This window comes from Aptenodytes forsteri, unplaced genomic scaffold (assembly GCF_000699145.1).
Source record: "Aptenodytes forsteri isolate BGI_AS27 unplaced genomic scaffold, ASM69914v1 Scaffold535, whole genome shotgun sequence".
Taxonomy (NCBI): domain Eukaryota; kingdom Metazoa; phylum Chordata; class Aves; order Sphenisciformes; family Spheniscidae; genus Aptenodytes; species Aptenodytes forsteri.
In genome coordinates, this window is record NW_008795855.1 from 36510 (window position 1) to 54173 (window position 17664).

Here is a 17664-nt window from a genome sequence, read left to right on the forward strand (position 1 = left end):
CCCGCCTGTCCGGGAAAACAAGCCCCGCCCGCGTTCCTACACGTTTCTGTTAAAACTGATTTTAAAAAGGCTGCCCGCAGCTGGCGAAGTCTAGTGACGCTTGTTCTGTTCGAGACTTGCCCTCGCGGTGCGTTTCTAAGAGCTGTTTTAGAGCTCTGACCTTCTCCTGCTCGCTGCCGACCTCCGGCGGGGCTGAAGTATTGGACTGTTGAAAATGCTGATGCAGAAACCTGAGCTTGCTTTTGTGTGCCCAAGTCCGTGCAAAACTCCGGGAACGGAAAGCGAAACTGCGTTTGTTCATGGCGGTTGCCCGGGTGTTAAAACGAGACCGGCGGCACAGAGGGCTGGGCGAGTTCAAGTGCCGGGCCTTTCCCGTTAGCCATACGTATAGTTCAGTGGACTGGATTTAAAAAATAAAACTACTTACGGGGAAGAACTTTTACTTGAATATCTTCGTGGGGTACCTGAAGGCTTGTCTCTGCTACCGTGTTGGGGCGGGAGCCGTTTGTGAACAGCGTTTCAATCTGTGAAGTTGCAGAACCAGGTTTTAGATACTCGCACCTTAATATTTCCCTGCTGCGCTGCTGGTAGCTGTACCGTGTGAGCGCGGTAGCGGTAACAGGAGGGCAGATGTGCCCGTATGACTTTGATAGGCTGGTGACTATTGCTGCAGCGAATGTCTGCCCCTGGTTGCTGACCATATACCTCAGAGGGAATCGGTTCATCCGGTTTCACGGGACTTCACCCTGAAACAGCAGGTCCTGAGCGGGACTAGGGAAAAAAGGAGCATCTGCCTCCGCTGACGTGGTAACGGGAGCAGCGGCGAATGCTGCTAGAGTAGGGCAGGTGCTTGCAAACACCACACTGAGATTCTGTGCAGCCCCTTCCTGAGAAGACAGCAAAGCAAACAGCCTAATTTCTGAGAAGCAAAAGAAGAGTAGGGCCTCATATCCTCCATCTTCTGAAAACAAAATTGTACTAAGATTTCCCATGTGAAATCCTTTCCCGTTTACGTCTAATGAACTTTTTCTCCTCTTGTTTTCTTTAAGTCGTGCCCAGAGTGCCGGTTCCTGTCGAGGCGGGAGATGGTGCGACGTACACAGCCCTCCTAACACACGGCGAGCAGGTGGATGTGCTTGAGCGCCTTGACTTTGTGTTAAGAAACATTTCAGAGCTAAGAAAAGAAGTGGAGGAGCTACGAAACAGCCTGCAGCACTTAGCCGCAGAAATCATTGGTGAAGTCAGGTATCGACCCTGCCTCTTTGCGTGTTTTCCTGCTGTTGCACGTATTTACTCCATAGCCATGATTGAGTATGTTAAATTTAAAATCCAAAAGTGGAAAAAGCGTCTCTCTAGTTTCCACTGGCATTACGTCTTGGCCTCCGGTGAGATTAATGTAAAATTAATGTTTAGCCAGGGTTGTTTTTTTCTCTTATGGAGTATTAAGGAGTGACGCTTGCTTCATATTCTAGACTGGGAAGGTAATTTGTTCTGTAAATGTTTGTCTCTTGTTACTGCTGTTTTCTCTCTGATTGCTGCCAGCTGTAGGTAACTTTTGATATAGAATAAAAGGTACTATATTCTGCAAGACGTTTCAGGTTTCCTTGGTCTTTGTTCATGGAGGAAATCAGAGGAATGCATGTGATGTGATTACCCCTTTGTACGTGGATTGCATATATGGATTGTATATGGACCAGGTCTGTGGTCAGACTTGCTTTAACTGTAGAATACGATGTTTGCTGTATGGTAGCGGGGTGTTTGTATAAGCAAGAGCAAGTCACCTTGTGAATTCTTCGGGTACGGAGCGAATTGGATAGAATGCGCTAGAGAGGAGGAGGGAAGTGAAATAGCAGGCATTTTGCTATCAGACATTTATTTGTTTCTTTTTCCCTTCCTCAAAGGTCCCATCTGGAAGAAACCCAGAAAGTAACTCGCCGGAGGCGGTTTCCGTTTCCTAGAGAAAGAAGTGATTCCACAGGCTCCAGTTCAATTTATTTCACAGCCAGCTCAGCAACAGCCAACACGGACGATGGAGAAAGTGAAGGAGGGTAAGCAGAGCACCAGGTTAGAAGCAGCTTTTACAGGCTTTGCTGCCCAATTACTCACGTCTGAGCAGTTTATAACATAAAGGAAGGGAGTTTTTTCCCCACTAGGTGTCCGCCATCCTGTTTTTATTTGCTTTTATTGCAGTAAGTCGACTACTGCCAGGGCCAGATTGAGAGAAGTGCAACGATTCTGATTTTTAGAGAAAGGAGGGAAAGAAAAAAACCAACCAGTTTTTGAGGGATGTTCTCAAGCAGTAATTTGATTAGGGAACCTCGCAGGAAGAAGGGAAGTAGAAGTCCAGCCTGGGACTTGAGTGAGAGAGTTTATAAATAAAATTTCCATACAATAATATATTTTAGAATGTCTGGAAAACTTGAGAAAATTAAAAATATATTCCAATTAACTAAGATGTCTTTGGCTAGGGTATTTCTTATGGATTTTTCTCTAGTGTAGCACACTGATCAGTTGTGTTGCTTCAATTCTTAAAAATGGGTGAAAACTACCTTATAGTTTAAGAACAACAGTAAAAATGACAATATAGGTGCAAGTATTGTGATATTAGATAGAAAATAAGAGGTCTACTGCATACCTGTACGTGACTGCCGCCTTTCTGATGAAACACTTCTCTTCTGTGCCTTAAGCAGATGAATTCTATGGCTTTTGAGGTATGTAAGTGTGTTCTAAAACACGCAGCGCTGGCTGTATACATTTTCCAGGGGAAGCTGGAATGAAACGTAATTTAAAGAGAGAAGTTTGGACTCAACGATCTTAAAGGTCTTGTCCAACCTAAATGATTCTATGATTCTAAGTTAATTGTAGCACTGAGAGCAAGGCAGGCAGAATTGGGACGTGACATGCTGTTCGGTAGCAGCTAAATGGCCAGTCAGCTGGTGCGAACTGACACTTGGTAGCACGGGTTTGTAACCAGGGGACAAAGCAGCCATTACTTCAGCAGCCCCCGAGAACAAAGGACACGGATCTGCAGGAAAGCAGGCTTTGTGACTGCCGTGAAACCGTGCCGTTTTAGTATTTTGTCTTCAGTAGCTGGGGTTGGTGAACCAGGAAAGAGCTGATGTGATCTCGTTCGGGTTATAGAACTGCTTCATTCATCTGAAGGGGGTGTTCCTATGAAAGCAAAATTAGGCAGTAAGTGATTCACGATGGTCTAATAGGTAACAAGGCTGCATAACAAACTTTAAAACTATGTAGTTGGTTCTGCAGACAAGACCTTGCTCTCTAGATAACAACAGATGCATTGAGTCGTCAGGGTGCCAACGTATTTTGTAAAGCATGCTGAGAAGGATGGGCTTTTTCAACAGACACCAGCCCTAACTGCCATCTGATCATTAGAAGATTTTAAGTCACGACAGAGGCCGACAACAATTCTAAGGTTCAGAGAAGACATCCTCCTTAGGGGACCTCAGGTGAACTGTGGAGCAAGGGCTATAGTTTACTGCAAAACCTCGTTACTTTATTGGGAACCTAGTGATGGTTGGAGGAGTTCTTATATTTTATTTAAAGTCTGTAATTAGGTTTAATGACCAGTGTGGAGAATTAGTGGATAAGCAGCTCTCATCTGATTTAAAAAAAATTCGAATAGTAGATAATTTCTCACTCTGGTATTTGTCCTCTACAAATAGGTATAATATTAGTCTGTTGAGGACCAGCTGCCTTTAGTACACAGTATTTTCTTTTAGAGATGTAAATACTAAAATTTTCTAGTAGAAAATCAGGGTAGGAAATGTAAATTTTAGAAAAGACTATTTAAGCTTTTTCACAGCCACTGGGAGGAAGAATGAGACTATTCTCAACAGATGAATTTCAGCTGGGTATTCGTTTCTGGCAATTGTATTCTTTTAATGAAATTCAGAAAGAAGAACTCGCGTTTCAGCTTTATTTTGTAAACCACATGGACATAAGCATCTTCTCCGATTTCATATACAATTCACAAAAATCACCATGAGCTTTCAGGAGCCCAGAGGTCTTGGGCTGCTTAATTTCTCTATATTGCTTTGGCACTGCGTTGGCCTTTTGGGCTTCCTTGCCTCCTCTTTCCATGTGCTTTTTTGTTCCAGATAGTATGTTTTCATTTTCGTTCAGGATGTGTGCTAGCCAGAGGCCTCAACATACTAAAGCATTTAAGAACTTTCCATCATCGTAAACTCGAGAAAACAGGCTGATAACATCTAAATCCCTTAATCTTTCTGAAAACTGAGTTTATGAAGTTATATATGGTATTACTTGTCTTTTTAAACTGGCAGCATCTTGTATGAGCTGCCTTGGAGAAAACTCATTTTTGTGGTGGAGAAAAAAAAGTGTATAGGAGTCATCCGTTGCTGCCTGTTTTTAAAGACCATATTGTGTTTCAGGAGCCTTCAACGTGGAAAGTGTTTTTCAGCTGAAGTACTGAAATCTTTGCAGCTGCCAGTAAAATGTTGTAGTGAGACAGTATCACAGCTGCGTAGCCCACAGCTGTGCTGCATAGTAGGTTAGGATGGGAAAGAAGAGAATTTGAGGAGTTTGTGTTTAAGTACCAAAACCGAGGTAGTCTAGAGAACTAATAATATCATTAATCTTAAGAAAATATCAAGAAATGAAGCTTTTAACTCAGTCTGAAATGGAGCCGTGCCAGCGTCGCCTTACCACCATGTTGCTACGTTATCCATTAATTTAGTGCTGCCTACATAATCTCCAGCATGTCTTCTTGTAGTGCTTGCTTTCCTGGCTTTGCAGTGATAAGGCTGACTGTTACTTTATGTCTTGTCTTAAAATGTTTCAGTACAAAGTGGTGCGTTTTTAAATTTATGGATGAGAGTTGGAGGCTGTCGTGAGTGAGGGTATTTGTTTACCCTCTACCAGAGAGGGAAATGCTTGAGCATTATTGATGGTTCTCAGAAAATTGAAGCTTCGATAGCCAAATGTGTCTTGTTATCTGTGTGCGCCGAATTACTGTAACTGCTTTCTTCAGATACGGACTTTGGTCACGTATCTTTGTCTCCAGACAAAGGCAGCTTCACACGCAGAGCACTAGGCTCTCCCTCGGAGGGGAAATTCAGCCAGGACAAAAGGGAGTACAGCTGTAGTTACTAAATGCCCCCAGAATGCAACGACTTTTAGTTCTAGCAGAACCTGTAAAGTTCAACACGTGGCTTGGGCCACAGTTTAATTGGGTAACAATTACAAATGTTCCCTAGAATTAAGCGTTTTTATGATTTGAAGTAGCTTGCTTCAGGAAGAGAGCTTTCTATTCAGATAAACCAACAAAATCTGAATATAAAAGTGCACGTTCTTAAATTACTGGCTGACTTGCTCTTATTCTTCAGTTAAGAGCTTGCAGATAAATGCGAAGGGGACAAATAGAGAGTCGTCTTTAAAAAGAAGTTAGTTCTGTAAGTAGATACCCCACTGCAATGGTATCAGTCAATATATAATGCTGTTTTAAATTTCCAGCTTAGGTGCCTGTATATGATGTGGGGGAGCTTAATTTTAGCCATTTTCAGAAACTTTGATCTGAGCTTTATCCTGGTTCATTTGACTAATTTAGCAGCTAATCGTTGCCTGGGTTTTTGTACGTGTGGTGTCTTTTTGTGGCTCATCTGCTGTCTCCTTGCTGGACTTCTTGCTCACGTGAAATAGTTTTGATCACTCTCCTGCTGTTTTGCACCTTTTCACACATCAGTGTGAACAAGCTGTTTCATATTTAGCACTCAGACAAGATGATGGAGGTACTAGATATTGCCAAAACAGCTATTGTGTCTGAAATTTCCTGGAACAGGCTAAAAACCTCAGGTTATATTTTCCACATGGATGAGTGTGTCAGATTTTTTGTTGAAATTCTCTTTTATAATCCATACATTTAACTGAATTGTCCTGGCTCTGTTCTTAGTTGTTTAATTCTCTTACATTGAAGTTAGAAGGCCTGAGAGAAGCTGTTACGGTGTGCAGGTGAGATGTGGACACTTGTGACTGAGTTCTACTTAACTTTTGGGGGGCCGCCTTCTTCAGCTTTTTGAGGTTGTGTATATTACATGAGAAATAATAATTGGAGTGTTATTTGAGACACTTGGATTGTGCAGTGTTCTCCAGGATAAACTAAGATACTCCTCTTCCTCTATTAGGAAGAGTTGTTTTTTCTGTACCATATGTATAAAACTGTCATAGGCTGCACAACATCTCCTCAAATTAATTTTGCGTTGCGTTTTTTTTTCTCAAAGGTACACCACAGCCAACGCTGAGTCTGATTACGACCGGGAGTCTGAGAGAGAGAGCGAAGAAGGGGAAGATGAAGTGAGCTGTGAAACAGTGAGAACTGCGCGACGGGATTCCCTGGATCTCGTCAACGAGGATGAAACGCATTTAGTCTTAGATTCCTCGCTAGAGGAAGGACTGGGTCAGCTACTGCAGCAGGCTGACAGCTTGCACAACGGAGATGAGCAGGAGAAGAGAGAGGGATTCCAGCTGCTGCTGAATAACAAACTGGCGGTAAAGGTTGCCTTCTTATTTTTTCCAGCAGTGATTTATTTTCAGCTAAATAGCTGGAAAAGAGGAAATTGCGTATCTTAGCAGGGTCCAGGTCCTACACAACAACTGGGCCAGCTTCCAGTGGCCCCCTTCCTCAGGAGCAGCTTGGGAGCGGGCTGAAGGCCAAAATTGTTTGGGCTACAGCAGCAGCCAATTCCCAGTCGCTTTCTGTCTTGGAACTCTGTGTCTCATCATGTCATCACTTTCCCTGAGTGAACACACTGTACATGTAAAATAACAGTACTGTGTATGTAAGGTAAACTCGGCAAACGTTTTGAGAACATTTACCTCGTTGCATATGCAATGGTTCGATCTGTATTCAGGAAACTTGGTCTTCCTCTTTGGGTGTGTGGTGGTTCATGAAATAAATAAGTTGCATATTCAAACAGAAGGGTTAGGCAACACTTATATGTATATTAGTTAATGAGATTAAAAACCTGGCTGGTGCAGGTGTTTTGCCGCCTTAAAGAATGTATCTTTTTATATCATACAGGCAGGGTGAATTGATCCCCTGATTCAGTGAACGTTGGCACTGCCGTTGAGGTGTAGGAACATAGCACGGGGCAGTGATAGTTTTACTCCAGCTGTTGCAGATGGCTAGCTTATACCTCTGGCCACACGCAGCGGATGCACCCGGCATTGGAACATGTCTTGCTGCGGCTGGTGGGGGCTACAACAAGCCGGGATGCCTGTGCCTGCTGCACTTGCACTGTCAGCCTCTGTTGGTGTTTACCTAAGTATGGCATAGCCAGCGAAGAAAACGTTTTGGGTTACCAGCCTTTTAAAGAGCAAAACCTTTTTGGCTCCTGTATTTCCAGGAGGAATAGAAGGAAAGAAATAACAGATAACTTGATCAGTTCTAATTTCAAGTAGATTTTTTTTTTTTTTCCCCCTTCCCACCAGGAAGAAGCTTCTGAAATTCTCTTGCATGCTTCTTTCTGGTGATTCTCCACTTTCTTTTATTTACAATACTATCACAAAAGAAACCAGACTGTTAGGTCATTGTGTTTTAACTTTCTACTTCTATTTTTTTTTCAAGTAAGTTTGAGTTTGCCAGAATGTACCCGCTTCAAATTTAGCAGTACACCTACAGTACTGTCCCGGGTTTAAGAACGAGGCAGGATGTGAAGCTGTTTGAATGCGGACTGAAGCATGAAAAAAGTAAAATTCAGTTTGTGAATTTTAATGAAGTGGTGAGGTTTAGGGTGATTTTTTTTCCCAGTGTTCTGAGGTTAGTGGAGGCTGCTGAAGAACTGACCCCAGTATGCCCTTTGAAGTGGAGGGGTTCCTTGTTAGAAGGCAGCAACAATTAGACCCGTACCAGTAGTGTAGCATTGTAAGCTTAATTACAAATTTGGCCATCCAGTTTGCTCTTTTGTGGTTCTGCTTCAGTTCTTATAGAGTTGGGGCCTTTTAAGGTTTCAGAAACTGTCTGTGTGACTTCTAGTATATGCCCCCACTTGATTTTTCTTTCTCATGCTCTTTGTCAATAGGAGAATGGGTCTTGATATGTAACATCTATGTTTTTACTGCAGTATGCAGACCAGAAAGACTTTCTTTGGCGCCTGGCCCGAGCACATAGCGATATGTGCGAAATCACAGAAGACGCAGATGAGAAGAGATCGTATGCATCTGATGGTAAGGAGTTGTGTGTTTGAGGCAAAGGAAAGGGGATGTTCAAAGCTAACATTACACTTCAGATTTATAAACCCTACACTTGCAAACAATGTGGTGGATTTTTTTTTTTCATTGTAATCTTTTTTTTTTTCAGGTGAGTAGCTAGCAGTACTGTGGTGGTATGTGTTTAAAACTTTTGCTTTCTGAAAGATAGTATAAGTAGAGCAAGGGCTAGTTAAAGGTGTAAAATAGAATCGTTTAGGTTGGAAAAGACCTTGAAGATCATCAAGTCCAACCATTAACGTAGCACTGACAAGTCCACCACTAAACCATGTCCCTAAGCGCCACGTCTACAGGTCTTTTCAATACCTCCAGGGATGGTGACTCAACCCCTCCCCTGGGCAGCCTGGTCCAATGCTTGACAAGCCTTTCGGTGAAGAAATTTTTCCTAATATCCAATCTAAACCTCCCCTGGTGCAACTTGAGGCTGTTTCCTCTTGTCCTATCGCTTGTTACTTGGGAGAAGAGACCGACCCCCACCTCGCTACAACCTCCTTTCAGGTAGTTGTAGAGAGCGATAAGGTCATTTCTCTTCTTTCAATAAAAAAAATGTTTCAGTGAATTCCAGGCTCTGACCCTGATGCACCTTGCTGGTGTACTGGTTTTACAAGGGTGCAACCCATCTGAGCTAGCCTGGGATCAAATCTGGCCTCCTGAGAAGTCTTCGCTTCTCCTTTATCTATTAAAACAAGCTGTTTGCAACTCAGACTTTTGTAACATTGTAAGATTTGATAAATGAGCTTTAACCCCAGGTCTCTTGTTAATTGGGGTATCTGAAACTTCTTGTTGCAGTTAAAGTAGCCATCTTCTGAAGGCATTTGGGGACCAAGTCTCATTCCAGGAAATATTAATTAATTCAGTGCCTAACTACTTGGAGGACAGAGTCCACTGGCCATATGATGGAAGTACAACAACTCTTCGCATGAAAAACCCCTGTCCTTTAGCATAGTAGAAGCTGACTCAAACTCCTAATGAGCTTACTCTTTTATCAGTACATTTCTTTACAAATCCTTGGTACCATTCAAACTGCATTATTGATCAGAAACACTTTAGTTTAGGGGCATGGTATTCCACAAGAGCTGCTGGGCGCAGGCTGGACCCGTGGTGGGAGGAGGGAGATCCTTGTGTGCTCTGGGGTGGGTGGTGGCACGCTTCTCAGGGGACATCTGGGGCAGGGGACAACAAGCGGTGCTGACGGCAGGGTGCTGGCAGTGGGGCAAAGCCTAAGGATTAGGCAAACGGAGACAGCTTCTTGCCCTCGGTGCTAAGCTTTCCCATTGGATCTCCACCCTTACCCAAGAGTAAATGGGAGGGTGAAGGGTTCCCTTTCTTTGCTGGGGAAGAACCAACTCAAATCACCCTGTATTTTATTCTGAGCACGTACAGATGCAGTTGCGATGGAGTGGTTGCTGCACTGGAAGTTCACAGGAAAGTCTACCTGGTGATAATTTATTCATACACTCAGGTGTTCAGTCGTCAGCATCCTGAAGGTGAAGATCAAAACAGCTTAACGCTGTAAGTGTAATGCTTCCATCAAGTTAAACGTGCATTTTGGGCTGTGTAAGATCCTTGCTTTATTTATTTGTTTATTTACCTAGTCACTGTCGATTAGTGTTATTAAGTTAATCAACAGACTCAGCACCCTCAGGTGGATCCCATCTGGCCCCGTAGGCTTGCGTGTGTCGAAGTGGTGTAGCAGGTCACTAACCATTTCCCCTTGGATTATGGGGTCTTCATTCTGCTCCCCATCTGTCTTCCAGCTCAGGGGGCTGGGTACCCGGAGAGCAACTGGTCTTGCTATTATGTGTGTTTACTTAGAGGAAACAGTTTAGTTTTATTCCCTCATTCTTTTTCACTATCTCGAATGTGGTTTGTTTGCAGGCTTGTAGGTGGGTCAGAATAACACAAAAAAGTCATCTTTGTTACAGTTAAGATGTGCGACAAAAGATACTATTCTAAATAATTTCTGTCCTGTTTATTATGCACATAACTAAATAATGTCAGTTAATACCATAATTAATTATTATTTTCTGGAAATCAGTGTAGCCATTTAAAACATGAAATTTTAAGTTTTATTTTGATAGTCCTTTTAGCCTTCAATAGGCGCTTAGTTTTCAACTTTTTGAGGCTGCAACTTTTTGAGGTTCTTGGAGGAGAGAGGGGGAAGTGGGGTGGGTCCTAGATCTGAGGCTGTGAAATGCATCAGAACAAAACCACTGAAAGCTCTAATTAACTTTTCTTAACGTGGTGTGGAAGATGTTTTCGTTATAGATAAATGTACTTCCAAATGAGGTGAAACCACGTTGACAGGTCAGCACAGTTTGCTACTGTACTACAAATTTGCGTGATCTCTTTGAGTGGTCTGGGATGTTCCATATCACTGCAAGAGTATGAAATTATTTACGGGACATTTTCAAGCCAAACGTATTATAAAATTGAAAAATATATGACTTCTATGCCGTTCTACTATTGTACTCAGCCTCAGAGAAAGAAGTTAAGAGAGAAAGCGGCTGAATTTCTTACCTCTGACCACTTTTTTGCAGGGAAAGAAGAAATAGAAATTGCCTTACAGAAATGGGATCAAAGTGCTGAGTGCCATCAATGGTATGTAACTTTTTACTTCTTGCTGTTAAGCAGCATAGGAAAAGGACTTGGAGATTGCTGTGAGCTGAGCTGCATTTAAAAACTTTAAAAAAAAAAAAACCCAAAACTTATTTGCTCTTGGAGTATACTACACTAATGCTATTTTCCTTAAAAAGCCATTTTTAACAGCTTTGGTTAATTGGCATAAGTAATGGCTTGACAGAAGGTAGGTTTGGTTGTGATTATAGGAATAAACTTTGCTTTGCTTACGCCAATTTAATTATGCATTTCTCTCTGAGGCGAGATGGCCAGAAGAGGTCTTGAGCAAAAGCTCCCAAATAGAATAATGAACTTCTCTGGACACTAAGAACAGATTGTATCAAGGCTTTTGTGAGTCTGCACCTAACAAGTTGGTGAACTTTGGTGGTGGTAGTGAAGGATGAACTTCCAGATGAGGCTTGGAGAAACAAGCTATTAACAAAATGAGTTTGAGATGAGTAAGTACGATGAGCCCCATTTGGTGTTCACCAGGCTGAATTTAGCGGACTGCATATTCTTTGGGCTGCTCGTAGCTTAAGCGCATATATTTTGAAAAGGTGAAGGAAAGTTTGTTTAGAAGCTTTCCTGGGAATTGTGCAATTTCCCTTCTAGGAAGTGGAAGACAATAATTTGCTCAGCAGCTGGCTTTTGGGCCCATGTGTGTGCCTGGGCGGGATGCTGCAAGCGTCTTGGCACAGAAAGGAGCTGAACTCCGTCGGCATCGCTTTTGACTGTGCAGACCCTGGGAAAATGCATATTGGAGCGCCCTGTTCTGTGCTGGGTGTAGATGGGCTGCCAAAGAATATGTTTCCTGCGGATAACTTGCAGAAAGCTAGTTCCTGAGTGTGAGAGCTCAGTATGGTGAGGCTCTATTTTCTTTCACAAGTCCTCTGTTTCCTTTGGCCCCTTTTCAGCCCGCTATAGAGTGATGTGTATATCCTTCAAAGCCAAGCTCACTGCCAGCTGCACAGCTGTGGGGGCAAAGTCTTAAGAGTTAAATATTAAATATGAATGAGGTTTTTCCTTTGTGTTCTTCCAACATTCTTGGGTTAATTGTTGGGTTTTATTCTGCTACTGACATTTCGATAATGCTCTGCGCAGGGATGCTTGCTTTATGTCAAGAGGTGATATATTTGCCTCAATCAGCTAGGCCTGTGAGCGTGGGCTTAGTGCTGTGCCAATGTTCTTATATTCATCTTAATTCTGGAGTAAGGAGAAACATCATTCTTATCAGACAGCCTTTTACAGTCTTTTGAAGAGTGTCTTCTGGCCTGGCACTGCTGTATTCTGCTCACGGATGCTGCTTGTCACTCTGCAAAGCACTCTGGCTTTGAAATGAATTCAGACAGCAGCATATGGCTCTTCTTTTTTTTTCATGATAAAAGATGAAATGATCTGCAGTTTAGCCAAGCAAGCTGTTCTATGTTTGTATAAATGCTGCAGCTGGTTAGGATTTCAGTAAGGAGATAGGCAAGAGGGAAGGTACCTTGCTCTCTTCAGCAGCCTGAATGAACAGGCTTTGGTTCCAACTCATGTATGGGATGGAAAGGATTGCTCTCCTTCTAAACTTTAAAGGAGATTTTAGAATTTTAAATTCTCCTTTTATTTATTTTAAAAATACACCAAAAGAGAGTTTGTAGAGTGGTACAGGTATTTGTAGAGGTAAGGGAATATGCTTTTCTGGTATTCTGGTGAATTCCTTGATGAACGGTGTTTATCAGCAGTTACTGTGAAGGAATGACAACCTGTAAAATAGAATAAAAGAGAAATTTTTTTTTTTAATGGAAATTATTGAGAAAACAGGATGCTGAATATCTTTACCAAACAAGATCTGTGCTCTTCGGAGATGAGTAAATCTATTTGGAGGATCGGTTTGGACTACTGGCATCTAAATAAATGCCTTTATTGTCTTGGAAAGACTGTGTTATTTTAGCTCTTAGTAATGAATTGCTGTTCTCAATTAAAGCTTTGATATAAAGGAAGAATACTGGGACAGACAATGTGACTAATCCCTAGCAGATTATGGTGTTCGGCTTTGTCTGCTGGCTTAACATCTTGAAGGAATGGGTTTTTAGTTGCCAGGTTGAGTCTTAAAGTTTGTAAGCCGCTTCGATACTTGATCGTTTGGTATTTAACAAACTAAGGTTCTACTTCAGGGTATAATATTGATAGCTTAGCTTTGTAATTCAGAGTTTATAGCGTGCAGAAGTAATGGCTGTAATGTGATGTTTAGTCATGTGTCTCCAGTAGAAAATCTCAAGCCTTTTGAGCTGAGATGTTCTCAGTGCCTCTGTTACAACCTGCGCCCACCTCTTCCCACAGCGGTTTTGGTGAAAGGGTGCACAATTCTTGTCCTATTAGACCTGTCTCTTTTCCAAACAGGGGTAAGGCTTCTGCACATCTACATCTTGCTTTTAATTCTAGAGAGCAGCTGCAGAAAGGGCAGCTGGAGAAAGGAAATAGCAGAGCAGCATGTGGGAGGCATGGGATTTATTGGAAATGAATATGTAACTACCTTTATCAGTCACAGAAATAATTATTTTCTACCATGACTAGAACAGGAAATTATTCCCTTTCCAGCTCTGAATGGGTCATGGGATGGTCGCAAGCTGTTTTAATTGCAGCTCTTTTTATGCTAATTGAATTTACCCTGAGAAAAAAAATTATTGCTCATGAAATGATGCTTAATACATGAAAAGATACATATATATGAAAAATGTAGGGTAAAACATAGTTCCAAAAGACATTTTAGGTTGTTTTCCCTTTAGTCAAGTAATGGGCACATTGCTCAGAATTACATTTAGTTCACCACGCTGTCTGTGGTAGCAATGTTTAGGCAAATATAAAAAAAGAAATGAAAGAATACAACGATCACTTTCCTTCAGTGTGCCATCCTTACCTCCGGCAGGGAGAAGTGCAGAGGTGAGTTCATAGCCCATGATGAGCTATCCTCCGTGAGGTTGTGTCATCTTGTTTTAGCCACTTGGTTCCTTCCGTTTCCGTACCATCCTCTGGTACAGATCCCATAATTTAACATGCTCTGTGTAGAAAAAACCTGCTTACTCTGTTTGAAATTGTCAGTAGAGGTTTTAAAGCTTTTTTGGTTTTGATTTGGTGCCGTAGCTCTTGGTTTATGGAGAAGTGAACAGAGAATGATTATAAAACTACAGTTTTATTCTGTCGTATTCCTTTCTTTAGTATCTGTTTCCCTTGCTGAAGAATCCTAATCTTTTATTGTCTCTTTTCATAGGGAATAATTTTATTATCTCTCATCGCCTGTGTTGTCTTTCCCATATTGTTCTCTTTCTACCATATCTTTTTTCAGACAAAAGTACGGGAATTCACTGCAGAACACAAGTTGTGGGAGCAGCATGGGTTTGTGTAACACTAATGTGATGATCCTTTTCATTCTTACTTCCATATACAGTAGTCAACATTGTCTTTCTCTTTTCTACAACATACCAAATGGACATTTTCATAGAAATATTCCCAGTGATTTTAATGTCTCTTCTGTGTGATACAGGCTGTGTGAAGCCTGTGATTGTGTAGGTATCGTTAGGGCTGCATTTTTTTCTGTGTGTTATTTCATGTTGACGATAATTTTCTATTTTATCAATTGCCACTTAATGCTTACGGATTCCTTAAGATGCAGTTGTGCTGGTTTTCGGTGCTTATTCATTGTTCTCTACGCTGTATTATTTGCTTCTGTTGCGCAAATCTTTCCCTGTTTTATTGGCTTTAAGGTGTGATGCTTGTCAAGCAAGACAGAAGATACTTTGCGTGCGATCATCGTTGCAAGTAAAACTTTTTTTTTCCCCTCTCTCAGTGCCTCATAGTTATTGCAGTAACGACTGACATTTTAAAGCAACAAACAAAGAAAATAGCTTTGTGAACGAGAAGGGATTTCTGAGTGCTGGCGAAGGCAGCGCTGAGTGGAGCGTGACTGTCTGCAGCTTCGGAGCGTTTTGTGGCTGGATGGTTTGAAGGCTTTGGCAGCATGATAGCAAGTGGTTTCTCAAGAATGATAGAGAAAGCAGTAAGTGTCTGGGACTATGTCTGGACTAGCTTTGGGATCTGCCCAAATGTGAAGGAGACTCCTTTCATGGATCTCTTGGGTCTTCTTGACACTAGATTTGGTACAAAGCTGTTATTGTAGGCGCTTGCTCTTGGAAGTCAGCTGGTCCCAAGAGAGCCATCTCCGCAGAGCTGGTCGAAACAGAACTGAGATTTGATCAGGGCTACACAGACAAGTCAGCCTTTGTGCAGTGGGACTGATCTCTGGCTGCGCTTTCCTTGTAGGCACCGTTTAGGAATATAGAAATGAGTGAGAGTTGTGTTGGGCGTTTGATGTATTTAGTACATTTAGAATAGATTTGTGTATTGTAGGCTGATGGATATTATACCAAGTATTCTTAATGCCCATATACTCCTGCCTTATAATTACCTGATTCTTAGTTTTGATACAGACATCAAAGTCATTCTGTGCTTTAATTGTAAAAGATCTCTGAACAGATAGATATTATGTCCAACGAAACTGATTACGCCCTTAGCTGATTTCAGCTTGTGAATAGGACAGAGCAAGTTCGTAAGTCTGTTCTTGCTTGCTTTTAGGGATGGGTGGAAGAGGCATCGATCATTGCACAAACCTGTACGTTCTGCTGCTTAGACATGAATATGTGACATCCTCACAAATGAAGTGAGAGAAACGACTGTGACCTTGTTAGAATCCCCTGTACGTTTCAGTGTGGCTGTGCTGTTCGCAGCGCAACTGCAAGCACGTAACAGCAGCTTTAGGGATCAGGAACGGATAGCGAGCTGTGTGTTTGCCTTGGCTTCCACTCCTGTTGTTAAAAGAAATATTGGAAGTACAACCAGAGCAGCGAGGGATTTCAGAGGTCCATCTGGGAAAAATTTTGCAGGTGCTGTATTAGCGGCTTTTGTTTGAGTTGAATATTTCACATTGGAAATTAAATGCTATTTGCTGACTGCTGAAAGCTGTCATTGCAGAAGAAGTAATAAGCTTTGGCCCTCTTGGAGATATTATATATGTTATAGAGAAGCGGGAGGAGGATGCATTCTTGGGTTGGCTGAGCCTCAGAAATGTGCCCTCTCTTGTAAAGAGTCTGTCGCTTTGGTGGAGCATCTTGCACACTTGATAGCCACTGAATTGTGTACCAGCCCTTTTAGATTCTGTTGGTACATCTGGCTGTCCGTGGGTAGATAGCAGTTTTTTGAAAAGTGACAGCATTCTGGATGTGACTTGAAGATAGCTTTAATTTTAACAGCTGGCAGTATTTCAGGATTTAACTCTTCATGGATTACTGCCCAGATCTTGCCAGTTTTGAGCCATGTCTGGATTTATGAGCTGAGCTTTTCCTGTTCCCCAGGTGGGTTAAACAGGGAAGTTACTGACAATATAGATTAGGGGCAGAAGCAACTATAGCAAATAGGAATAGGCGTTAGAAGATATTCCAGAACTTAGAGGAGGAAAAATAGCATGCAGCTAGAGCCACCCGATAGCATCCCCCTGACCCAGGAGCGTCCCTGCCTTCATCAGGGGTGTCGGTACCCTGAAATATCTCCAGTCCTGAGCCACAGAGACTCTGAGAGTGGGAACACCGGAGAGGAGCCAAGGAAGAGAAAGTACTGAAAAGTATGAGCAGGGACAAAAGAAATCTCAGCAGGGATCAATATTCCCTCCTTCTCTTGGAAATAGTGAAGTAACTTGACATTTACAGTCTGTGCGTTGCTTTTTATTTGTTAGGCATAAAAACAACCAGAAGTTCTGAGAACTGAGATCTTAAGAGTATGAGTATGTCAGTAGAAAGTTCTCATAGCACAGTTGATAGTGCTGCAGATGTGGAAAACAACTCGTGCACTACAAAAAGCTTCATTTTGCAGCTCTTCTCATCAGCGTTGATGCAGGTGACACCTTCCCTGAAAGCACTAGTGGTTCCTGCAGTCTTTTTTTTTTTTATAGTTTGAATATCTTGCCCAGGTATGTCCAGGCTCTTTGCTGGTAGCTCTTGGGAGGACAGCTGAAACTGCAAGTCTTCTGAGTAAGTTTAAATAAGAGAGGTTTAAATAAGCATGAGGTCACTCCATAAAAATGGTATGTTCTACACAATAAATACCATTTGTATCTTCAGACTTCACTGTGGATGAATACCTTTTGTTCTACGAAGAGAACGCATATGGTCCTTTCCTACCACCTCCGGAGGCAGACTAGAGATCTTCAGCAGATAAAACCAACGCAGAAATTGAACAAAATTGAAGACACTTTTTGTGTCCCAGCTGAGGTAGCTAATGAAGATTTTAACTTCTTTAGGATCAAGGAAAGACAGATTTCAGTGCCAGTAGAGAAGGGGATATTTCAGCCTTTCTTTTCTGTGGCAGTCATTTGAATTTTGACTTAAATCACTAATGAAAATTAACTTTGGTTTTAGCTATATGCCTGAGTAAACTCCTTACTAGCTAACATGTAACTTAACGTAATTTGCCAGGTCTCCTTGGAACCTGAATATGTTCATAGGAATGTGAATTAAGTATGAAACAGAGCACTGATCCAGAAGAGTGTTTGGTTTCTAGTGTTTAAGGAATCAAGAACACAGTGTTGGGAGGGACCTCCAGAAAGTCATCTCGCTCATCTTCTTGCAGTGGTGCATGCCAGGTATGCTGAAACTGTCCCTGATCCCTAAAAACTTCTAGTGATGGGGCTTGTCCTGTCCCCTTCTATTCCCCTTTCTCCTGTTTTATCAAGTAGTGTATTTAATTATATGGATTTTTTTATATATATAT

General features: G+C 41.9%; 1 protein-coding gene across 1 annotated transcript in view; it reads left to right on the forward strand.

Moving 5' to 3' along the window:
• Positions 1–299: 299 nt before the first annotated feature.
• RMDN3 (regulator of microtubule dynamics 3) overlaps positions 300–17664 on the forward strand; it is a 40568-nt gene continuing 23203 nt past the window's right edge. Inside the window, exons 1-6 of the mRNA XM_009283710.1 lie at positions 300–348; positions 1050–1245; positions 1902–2048; positions 6261–6528; positions 8103–8205; positions 10788–10848. Of these exons, the coding sequence (XP_009281985.1) occupies positions 300–348; positions 1050–1245; positions 1902–2048; positions 6261–6528; positions 8103–8205; positions 10788–10848 (824 nt within the window). The remainder of the gene's footprint in view (positions 349–1049; positions 1246–1901; positions 2049–6260; positions 6529–8102; positions 8206–10787; positions 10849–17664) is intronic.